At 38.8% G+C, this 12,066-nt stretch overlaps 1 protein-coding gene across 1 annotated transcript in view; it reads right to left on the bottom strand.

Annotated features, from left to right (window-relative positions):
* Positions 1–679: 679 nt before the first annotated feature.
* LOC115921448 overlaps positions 680–12,066 on the bottom strand; it is a 28,641-nt gene continuing 17,254 nt past the window's right edge. The window contains exons 2-5 of the mRNA XM_030978937.1: positions 7,205–7,552; positions 6,185–6,553; positions 1,294–1,338; positions 680–687 (exon numbers count right to left, since the gene is read on the bottom strand). Coding sequence (XP_030834797.1) covers positions 680–687; positions 1,294–1,338; positions 6,185–6,553; positions 7,205–7,552 — 770 coding nt within the window. The remainder of the gene's footprint in view (positions 688–1,293; positions 1,339–6,184; positions 6,554–7,204; positions 7,553–12,066) is intronic.

Below are 12,066 nucleotides of genomic sequence, written 5' to 3'. Positions count from 1 at the left end.
TATTCTTCTAAATAAAAATAATAATAATATAATAATTTTATTTCCCAAGGGAAGCAACATCAGCTTTAATGTTGTACTTCTTATAAAGGGCTCTGCAATTTTTATTACCCAAGAAAGAAAATGGATTTACACCTGGGTGGAGAGGGATAAATGTGGATAATTCCCACCAACCCTTGAATTGAAAGTCAAGTGAATGACCCACTATACCACAATTACACCTTCGCAATCTGACAATACTGCTACAAGAGTATACCTGCGATATCCTGGCGGTTGCACTGTTCTGCCGCTTGTCTCAACCTGCGCCTGATTTCTTGCTTACTGCACTTTTGATCCAGCACCCACACCTTGAGCATGATGTCCGTCCTGAACATCTCAAGGTCTTCTTCATTCCTGGCAGCTATGGTTTTTGCAGAAAGTCCCAAGGCGTTTCCAAGTCTCTGGCAGTGTCGTTTGGTGATATTGAGAGCAAACTCCTTCAAGACCTTGTCTGTCAGTTGGCTCTTGTACTTCCCTCCAACTAAAATTTGATCGAAAGATGCGTATAATATGTATCACTATATTTTGCATATTGAGTATATAATCATAGAGAGGGTCTATTTGATGCAAGGCTAGAGCCCAGATTGGCGACATCTCGTGGTCTATCGATCACCATTAATTGTCTCATCAGCTAATTGATCTGCTAGGGTCCTCACATAGAACATAGAAAACAATGTTATTCAATATTTCTTAATTCCATCGATCATCATTATACCTGTTACTTATTAAGGGCTTTAACATAAATTGTCCAAGTCATTTACGGTACGTATTATAAACCTGGTAACTAGATTCAATTACTACTCTGTACATTAATTACAGTGCACATTCTCCACTCACATGGTCGCTTTTTTTTATTTCACCCATAGTTGAAGTATTAGTTCAACATAGAGAATGATGCAGTTTTATACGAATCTGCATGTTTAATGCATTTATGATATCAATGACTTTGCTGATATAACAAAAACATATTACATGTATAAAGAAGTACAAATGGAGATAGAGATTGACGTGACGTGATTTTAACATTGTAACATTACATAATATGATCATTCTGTTACCAAGCAACGCACCATTTCCATGCTTGCTATGCATTACATGTGTAAAAAGCGATGTCAAAATAACTGTTTGCAATTGCAAAAATTTTCTACATGCAAACTCTGCATAAGCCTTTTATATGTAAGAATACAGATTTAGTTTAGCAACATAAATCATTTTTAAACCCTATATGTACGATGCGCAACAGAAGTAAAAACTCACCGTCTATTTCTTCCATCAAGGGCACATCGGCGTATGTACCTATATCTGTAAAAATGCAAAAGAAAAAGAAAATCAAACAGAAATAAATAAATCAAATCAAATCAAACCTATATGTAAAAGTAATATTGGAAATTAAATAAATTTATATCTATACACAAAAATGATATTTGCCAGTTTTAATGATAGTTATTTGAAAATAAAACTACAAATACCAAGAGTAAAACATGTGTGCATATTGTATGGCCCAATTTCTTTCCCCTTATATATACTATTATTACAAACTATTACTGAATATAAAAATAAATGTCATTTCAGTGGAATCAAATTTATTGATGTAAAATACTACATATTTTATACATAATACATTTTTTTTTTGAAAGCACTCTCAATGACTTCATTTAGGTATTACATTTTGAATAAATTGATTTGCTTTTTTACCTGTACAATGGTCCATAGACCGTCTATGTTTCTTCAAAGTTGATAAATTATTCAGTATTACTTGACATTTCAATTTAGAATAAGAAATTCTACTGTTTTCATAAAAAACCTTATTCAGAATTTAAGGTAAGAAGCTATTTCCTTTTAAAATGATTTACCCTCAATCACGATAATATGAATTACCGTTTTATTTTATAATACTTATCAAATCACTTTCATTGATACATAAACAGGTAATGTACTTTGAAACCAACAATGACCCATGTTACAAGTCAACCTTTCATAATCCTTATCTTCATGTTGAAGTTAAAATAAATTTTTTTAAATATATATCCTGCATCAAAAATGTATTAGTTGAGAGCTCTTCACGTGACAAGAAATATTTCAACCATTTTAAGTTTGCTCTGAAAAAGTACTTTTTGGGAGTAGAAGTAATTTTTGGGAAAAATATTTGGGAGTTGAAGAAAAAAAATTGATAATCTTTAAAAAAAGAAATTATAATTATTAATTTTTGGTAATTTTTAATAAAATGATTTTAAAAAAAAAATCTCTTTTACTAGACTTTATTTTTCATTTTTAATATAAAAAAAATATACCATGCCTTCTTTTCGAGGTACTGGTTAAACTATGGGCCTTGGTGACTCAATCCAATAGTACTATTTACCTCGGGGCTGCGCCCCTCGGCAAATATGCTATTGGAGTCACCTCATGAGAAGGTTCATTGAAATTTGGAAAAAAGGTAAATAATACCTCTACAAATTGCTGAGAACATTAGCAAAACTAGATGGATGTTCGACTGCACGCAGTCGAAAATGATGCCTCCGCCATAGAGTGATTTTACAAACCAAAACAGAAGCAATTAAAAAAATTCAGGTTTGATTGAAATCCATCTCAGAATATTGTGATTAAAAGCCATTTTTTCATATACATGTACAGAACCTTTAAACTTTTACCTCATGACCCTAAAATCTAATCAGTTCCTGATTGGCTCTGCAAGATACATACATGTCCTGAGTTTGATATAGAAATCCATCCGTCAGTATTGCCAATGCGTTCACAAGCTATTTTTGCATACATGATGAGCCCCATGACCTTTGACATCGCCAAAATCTAATCAGCTCATTGGCTCTGCAAGATTCATACATGACCCGAGTTTGATAGTAATCCATCCGTCAGTATTGACAATGCGTTCACAAGCTATTTTTGCATACATGATGAGCCCCATGACCTTTGACATTGCCAAAATCGATTCAGTTCATTGGCTCTGCAAGATTCATACATGACCCAAGTTTGGCGCTAATCCATCCATCAGTTCTTGAGATAAGGCGATCATCACATGCTATTTTTGCATAATAAGCCCTGGGACCTTTGACCTCATGACCCCAAAATCTAATCAGTTCATTGGCTCTGTAATACTGCTTTCTAACTGGCTTCTATCGGAGTGACACCGATGAAAATACCGATTGAATTTTCCTTATGTAAACAAAGGTGAAACCGCAGTTTTCCCCCTGTTGCTTTCTAACTCCCGGTGAAATTCACTCGCTGTGGCGAGCCCTTGCCGGAAGTGAAGAATTATTGCGTAATTATTAAGCCCGCGCTCCATCTAGCTAGCATGCAGCATGTTCAACCATAAGTCAACAAACACAGCTGGTTACGATAAAGCGCGCGTATACTGCGACCTTTGACCATTTTAATCGCTGTTTTAATCGCCTTTTTCTCCCGAACGTTTTCTAACTGGCAATTTCATCGGTGTCACACCGATCATATGAACAAATTTGACCCACATTCGGCCAAAAGATCAATGAGTCATTTTGTGTACCTCCCACACAGACGACGAACGTTCGAGTGCACTAGAGCGTAACACCAAGGTACCGGACTCGTCGATTTTTATGAAATAGGGGTTTATCGTATAAAACTGGTGAGAGTGTGAATGTCAACACCGCTGTGCGTGCGTGACTTGTCAACACTCTCCCTCTCTTTCTCTCTGTTTCTCTCTCCCCTCTTCTTCTCCCAAAAAAGGAAAACAAACCAGAAAAATATATATGTATGTCTAGTAGATACAGATGCACATCACAATGCATAAGTCCATTGTCATCCCTCCGTCTAAGATGGGTGGGATCACCCTGCAATATGAATACGCGATTCCTTCACTAGCAGATCGACCATGAATATTTAGATCTGCTCATGCAGTGAGTTCTGAGTGCCATTAAGTTGCTAAATTTCAGGAAAATTAAAGAGTCCAGTGTCTCGTGAGAGATAAAGTCTAATTCCTACACACCTGTTTTGTAAAAGATCGTCCATAATATCTAAATTCCCTTCATTAAATTGCTGAAATCAACGTAAAATGTGTCTTTTCCATCACCGGAGCCGAGTCAAATTTGGTGGTAGAAATACGCACGGCTGCGAGCACGGTGTGTAAGCCTCATTGTCCGCTGTGTAAAAACTTCGCTTACGCACTTGCATATATTATAGAGGTCGATGTGTAAGTTTGTAAAAGCTATTTTTTATTGGATCAAAATTGGCCCTACTTTCTCGACAACCAATCAAATTATGTGTTACATCAGACGGTAGGGGATTACATATCCTCTGTTTTGGCGCCCGAGATGGCCCAATAACAAGTCGCAGTTACGAGCATTATCTCGTTGAAGTACACAACCCCAGTGAAAAGGGCGAATTTTCCTGTGACCTCCATAGAGAAATCACAAATTGAATGATTGTTGTCCATTATTGAAGACGAAAAGGCCCTAGCTATTTTCCAGTCTACTAATCAGTTCGAAATTGATATCAGTGGAAAGAACAGTATTTGAATATGTGATTTCCACCCGAGATGGTGTGAATTCAAAGTTTGTTGTCCTTGTAGGAGCATTTCTTTGCACACTTAGCGCATTTTCAAAGACGATTTCACGTGTTGTAGACCGCGGAGCGAGACCGCGTGAGCAGATGCCCGAAATTTGTTCATATGAGAATGAGAATTTCTCCTGCTCTTGAGCAGGAGAATTTAATCGCCTATTTCTCTTCTTTTCATCGGCTATTTAATCGCCTTTTTCTCCTCTGTTGCTTTCTAACTGGCCGTTTCATAGGATGCGTCCGGATGCATCCGGTGAAAATCAGTGCAGTTAGAAAAGGGTATGAGATCAATCACAACTTTGTATCTGGTAAGAGCTATCTAATATATAAATATACCTTGACGCCTCTCTTGTTTCCTTCGACGCAGCACTATGATGATTGGAATAGAGATCACAGCGATGAATATAAGTGGTACAACTGTAGATAAATGAAAGATATTGTAAATAGACAGGAGCTTTTTGTTGTACTCTCTCGTTTTCTCCTCGCGTGGACATTTGTAAAGTCTTGATATCAGAAAAACCTGTTTATACAGAGTTAGTCAGAAAAAATGTCCCACTTTTTTTGGGCCTGTATGTGTGTGTGTGCGTTGTGTTTGTCTGTCTGGCTGTCTTTGTTCAATGCACTGTTTTATTCCTCACCCAGCAATTGGCGCAAGTGAGATCTGACAGTCTTGTAAAGATTGTCTGATGTTTAGTCATGCATGCAGAGATTCAAATGAAAATGGTACCTAAGTGTACTGGGTGGATAACTCTAACAAGACATATCATGAAACACTTGGTTTTAAATATTCATACTTCAAACAATACAACTTTTAAAAAGTGGGACATTTTTTCTGACTCACTCTGTATTGTTGTACGCCTTTTTAAACAGTGTTGAAGCATAGTATAGTATAACATATATGTACCTTGAAATGAAAATCTTTTTTAGAGTCTAATACAGGCCTTCTCAACTAGTTTATTAGAAGTGCCAAAACACAAAAATTATTGAGGTTGAAGTGCCAACCTGTATGTTTGGTGACTGTGTTGCGAGGGAGCGTAGCTACCAAGCCGATACCGGGTGGGGTCCAGGGGGCGAGGCCCCCTGAAGCTAGTGAATTTTAGGGCTTTTTTAAGGCCCAGATGTGGCATTTTTAACACCTTTTTGTTCCAAAAAACATAATCATAATTTCATATTGATGTGAAATAATTAGGCTCCTGGCTAAAATCTACACTGGAAGTTAATTTATATGTAGTTATTTTGGTGCAATAAACACTGAAAATGTCAAAATCAAGTGAAAATCAAACAAACAAAATGGCTTGCTTACATTTTGGGCTCAATTTCGACTGCGACTTTTTGATTTTGCTGAGTTTTTTAATTTAAAAATATAATTTTTTAATATTTTCTTTCTTTAATTTTTAATTTTTAATTTGTATTGATTTTTTTATTAATTTTTTGGAACAGCCGCGCGCCACTCCGACTGACCGCAAGCGCCACAAGTGTTGCGCGCGCCCTGGCAGTTGAGAAGGCCTGGTCTAATATCTATCTGTTTTCCTTTTCTGATTTTGTTTATAAATGGTGTAAATAAGAATTGTCCAATGGTGTGGAAGAATTATAAACAGGTTCTTACCATATGTAGCTACACTTCTATCTCTACTGTCAATCAGAATTGTGGGTCCAGTAACTAAAACAGTTGTCGTTCTCTGCTCTTGCGATCCAGGAACAGATGCGAAACAAATATAGCGGTTTTTACTGGCTGTAGTGATGGCGGAAAGGGTTTTGTTTTTCGTCCCGTCAAGATTTGTAACTTCAATCGGGTCTTCCGTGTAAAGACGTGTGGATCCATGTAGAAAGTAAAGATCGATATCTGGAAAGTAACCTGAAGCTGAGCAGCTTATCTCGACTGATTGGCTCGTTAAAATAGTACAAGTAGTTTCAGTGTCGCTTGGAGAGATCATTTGACATTCATTGATGATTGGGTAGGGTTCCTTGGGAGGAGCTATAAAAAGAAACAATGTTGACAATCATTGAATATCTTTCTTTGAAAGAGGTACTACGAACAGGCAACAAACAGGCATATTTGTTTCACTTCGCATGCAAGAAATCTGATAACATAGAAGGAGGTCTTCTGGGTCCCTATTTTAGTGGTGGTGGTTATTTTACCTGACTGCTAAGAAAACATAAATGCTTGTAAGTAAGCAACCAGAGGACCGACGTCTTTATCCCCTCTGAGGGACCTGGCAATGAGGATTAATGCCTTATACCAAAGGGCAGCGCATCAATTGGTTTCGAGCCCGGGTCACCGGATTACGGGACCACTGCTCTTTCAACTGAGCTACCACGCCACGATCTCCTCTTTATTGTTTTTTCCCTGTTTTTAAATGATCTTAGAAAGGATTGAAATATATCTGATTAGACAGCGCTTCAAGAAAGTTATACAACTTAGAATAAACATGCAAGGGAGTTTAGCAATTACGCAAAGGAATATAAGTTATGTTGTACAAAGAAATACGTAGGAATGAATGAATGGGGCGGCCGATTTTGGTCCATTGAATCTGCCTATGGTCATTTATCTAGCCTAATGATTAAAAAATATTGTTATGACTTCAAAAATTATATTTTAGTAAAACATGTCTAACCCATTACTCACAAAACACACTGATGTCTGTAAAGTTGTGTATCAGTATCCCCTTGTAGTTTGCTACCCTGCATACATATGGTCCTTGTTCTACAATGCTGACTTCTTTGATGATTAAGGAGAACTCTGCATTCATCTCCATGATCTGACATGGCCTTTCACCTTGACATAATCCTGTCACAGGGTCCCCTGTAATCCATGAGACCAGGGTTGGTGCTGTTTGTGGGTGATCTCCTTTCTTCCAGTAGACAGCCAAAGGTGTCCCTCGAAACTGACATTTCAGGACAACGCTGTCCCTAATTCTTACTGTTTTATGTACATCAGTGTAAACAACATCATCAGGAACATCGCAAGCAACACCTGAATAAAATATATGGGATCAATGACGAAACTTAGAAGTTTGGAAAAGGGTAAATAATGGGGCCCTGCACCACCTTCTTCGGCATAATGAAAGAGAATGGCAATTTCAAAGTAAATTTGTAGGATCTTTTGCTGGCTTAATTTGGACAATACTTCGGTCGCTTATATAGGTAATAGCAATGAACTGATGACAAACGGGACTACTTTTCGGCCTGTATTATAATTTTATTAATGACAGTGCTCTAAAATGAAAGCACGGTAAAGTGAAAGAAGCTTTTGATAGACAGGCTATTATTTATCATGTTTATAACATTTGCCAATGGACTACATTTCCTTGTTTTCCAAAAGGCTTTATATACGAAGGTGGTAGAGTTGTTTTAACAAAACAGAGGAATCAAATAACAGTTTGTTTCAGTAGAGTTCTCATCGAGCGGTCATATGTAAATGGTGAAATCTCACACAAAAGACTAGAGATGGACTACATTGTGGATTGTGCTAACTCTCAATCTCTGAACTGCTTTATTCACAAAAACACGGTTGCCAAGAGCAATGGCTACAACGCAGGCTACAACGCTGCTACAATAAACATGAATATCATGCTATATTCATACATCCTCCCTTTTTTTGGAAGGCAAAGTAACTTTGTATTCTTTTTTGCATGAGAAAGATATACAACTTATATATATATATATAACATTTGTCATATTTTATACAATTAATAGAATAACATCATAAGCCGATTGAATTTGGTTCATATCATCTGTAGATGTACTACTTCTGAAACTAAATAAAACCTGTTTGTACAAGTACATGTAATATCACCTCTCTCATTTGTAGATAATATTGTACAGATTTCCTCTTGTCATTAAATCGCGAGTAATTAGACAAATAAACTGACTTTGACTCTTTTCTTTGTGTCAAAATTGCGTCTCCAATATGGCATTATGACAAAACAAATACCTTTCGTTATTAACTGATAACATTTGTACATGGTTGACAGTCTTGTCTCAATGTATGTTAATACAATTCACTTTCAAACTTTCCATCAGTCATTATGATAGTTTACTTGCAAATTTGTTTAACGCAGTAACAATTACCACAATATTTATAACAAATTAGTTCTAACGAACTATTGCAAGAATGATGCAAGATAGGAACAAGTCATTATACATGTCTCTTTATGCTGACTAAGAGAACATTTTCAAAGCTAGGCAAAATTCTGACAAATCGAACAATGAGTATGAGGACCAGAATAAGAGTATTGAATTGTTACATCTACCCAGTACTTATGTATGGTAGTGAAACGTGGACTTTAGCCTCTGATACTAAAAAGCGTTTGGAAAGTTGCGAAATGTGGTTTTTAAGAAGAATGATGAAAATCCCCTGGACTGACAAAGTTAGTAATGAGGAAGTTCTTACACGAGCTGGAGTGCAAAGGAAAATGATACATGAGATGTTGATTAGGCAGTTGAAGTTCATGGGTAACATTATACGTAAAGAAGGCCTAGAGAATCTTGCTTTGACAGGGAAAATTGTGGGAAGAAGGAGTAGGGGAAGAAGGAGGATACTTTGGATGGACAGTCTGCAGAAATTGTTGGAAGAGAGAGAGAAATGAAAAAACTGGGAGTGGTACTAATACAGAAGGCTAGGAACCGAGGGTTGTGGAACAGCATGATTGCCAAAGTCAAACGATATGGCACTTAGAGAGAGAGAGAAGAGAACATTAACTCATATATCCTGCCATAAGGCAGCATGCACGCTACCGTTACAGTGCTTTGTGCATGCGAGAGAGCCATTGCTTCGCTGCCTTGTGCATGCTTGCACGCATTCGTAGTAGCAGTTATTGTTCATGCTCATTGTTTTGTGCTGCGTGTTTCGCACGCGCTATTCATAGAACCATCGCGTTAATCAGATTATCTCAAAATAAACTTGGCACATTGGCATGGCAAGCCCTGTGGCATGGTAAGAGTTAAGAAGAATCATTTATCTTTTAACATAATCACCAAATCTCTGTGGTGGTCTGCTTTCTCTGCCCGATCTTGGTTTTAGTGAATATGTTTTGTTGTTCACCTTTATTTTCTCTTTCCCTTTGATTTTTCTCCTGACTGGGGTTCTTTGTTTTTGAGGTGTGCTCTCTTGGCATTCTGTGGGAGTGTATCCCAGTATTTGGTGGGCGATGCACCTCTTCATTTTCAGACGCATAATCACGTGCTTGTACCCAGGGTCGTACCCTCTGAGGAATAGCCGTGCTGATGGTTGATCTTTTCCAGTGCTTGGTGGTAGTTCTTGAGTTCTGTTGAGGTCGTCTCGGTTCCGTCTGAGGAGTATAGTCCTGAGTCTGTCTCGACCTCGTAGGACCTCTCATCCAGTCGTTTCTGTACAACTGCTCTCTGCCATACAGAGCTTCCTAAATTGTAGGGCTTGAGACGGACAACGTCCCCTTCTTCAAGGATTAACAAGTCTTTAGCATGTTGGTTGTAGTTTTCAGCCTGCTTGCATTGTAGGATCTTCAACCTCTTTCTATCTTCACCGAGGATTTCAGATCCACATGGTTTCAGAAGGCTGGATGTGGTTGGTATAGGAGTGTCCTTGTTCTCCTGCTGTGTAGCCTCTGGGCTGGGCTGCTCTCTACCGGCCCCATGGTTTAGAGTGTTCCGTAGTTCCAACATAGCTAGGTATGGATCAGTCTTGGATTGCGCAGTCTTCTTCAAGAGTCTCTTGGCAGCTTTGACTGCTGATTTCACTTTCCCGTTTGCTTGGTTGTGTCTGGGGAATATCGTGTAGTGGTCGAACTCCCATTTTCTTGCGAACTCCTCAGACGAGAACTGTGTTCCATTGTCACTTACTACGGTGCTTGGGATCCCGTACCTTTCAAAGTGGTTCTTCAGTTACCTTTAACTGCCACGCTACCCATGTCATAGTCTGTCAATCTCCCAAAAGTTGGTCAGATAGTCGACAGTGGACAGGTAGTGCTTCTTGTCAAGTTCGAAAAGGTCAGTGCCAACCTTCTCGCAAGGGCGATCTGGGATTTTGCGAGGCATCAAGGTCTCCTTTTGGTTGTGTTGTTCATACATCCTACAGGCCTTGCATGTTGAGATGAACTGCTTAGCATCCGAGTTCATTCTTGGCCAATAGATGCATTCTCTAGCACGGAGAGTTCCATCTACTCATATAGGTGTGAAGTATGAAGTATTTCCTTCATCTCTTTGCAAAGAGTGACAGGGATAATCACTCTTTCACCTCTGAACACCTGGCCGTCCTGTACACTCAGCTCATCTTGAATGTTGAGGTAAGAATGCGCTGCTTCTGGTACATCCACTTTTCGTTCCGGCCATCCATTTTGGATTACTCTCTTTAGTGTCTGGAGTACTTCATCCTCTTTAGTATGGTTTTGTAGATGCTTCACTCTCTCAACTCCCATACTTAGAGCTTCTATTGCGTTCACCTCATTGAACTCTGTAGTTCCTCCAGTACTGGGCAGGTATGCTCTTGATAACATATCAGCAAGGTGCATGTCTTTTCCTTTCACCCATATGATTTCTATGTCGTAATGTAGCATCCTCATCATCATTTCTATAGGCGTCTCGGTGCTCTATGGAGAGGCTTTGTCACTATTGCTTGTAGTGGTTTGTGGTCGCTCTCCACGATGACTTTCTGACCGAACGTGTACTGGTAGAAGCATTCCAGAGCGAAGCAAATGGCTAGAGCTTCCTTCTCTATCAGAGCATATCTCTGTTCGGTCAGCGTCAGTGCTCTACTGACGTAGGATAGTGGTTGTCCCTTCTAAAGGAGAGTTGCTTGTAATCCCGATTTGCTTGCGTCACACTGTATCCCAAGTGGTTCATCAGGTGAGTAATATGCCAAAACAGGTGCTTTGGTCAGCAACTCCTTAATCTTAGACAATGCCATGTCATGCTCTGGTGTCCAATTCCATTCAGCATCCTTGTGAGTCAGTCTTCTCAAGGGTTCAAACGTGTCAGACAACATTGGTAGGAATCTAGCTAGGTAGTTCACACTATCTTGCACACGTTGTACTTCTGTTGGGTTTGTGGGGTTAGGCATCCCCTTTATGGCTTGAACTTTCTCTGGATCAACTTTGAGTCCCTGATCTGTCACAACATGTCCGAGAAAAGTTATGCTCGTCATTTTCACTGCTGACTTCTTTCGGTTCAGCTTGATGCCTTTGTCTCTGCATCGATCTCTGGAAAAGGGCTTGCAACCTTCCGTCATGGTTTTTTTTCTTCTTCCCTTGTGTCCCCTATCCCTCTACTCCTTCTAGACCATCCAGGGCTTATAGGAATTTCTTCTGGAAGATCTCTGCTGACACATTCAGTCCAAATGGTAGTCTCTTCAATCGATATCTACCGAATGGGATATTCATTGTGGTTAGGTAGCTGCTCTCTTGATCGAGCTCACAGTGTAGATATCCTGACCTCAAGTCGAACTTGAGATTATCTTTGCTTTAGAAAGTTCTGGAAGTACGTCTTCCATGACTGGGAGTCTGTGGATCTCCC

The sequence above is a fragment of the Strongylocentrotus purpuratus genome, unplaced genomic scaffold, assembly GCF_000002235.5.
Source record: "Strongylocentrotus purpuratus isolate Spur 01 unplaced genomic scaffold, Spur_5.0 spur5_scaffold_1, whole genome shotgun sequence".
NCBI lineage: Eukaryota > Metazoa > Echinodermata > Echinoidea > Camarodonta > Strongylocentrotidae > Strongylocentrotus > Strongylocentrotus purpuratus.
This window is presented reverse-complemented; position numbering and strand designations above follow the sequence as displayed.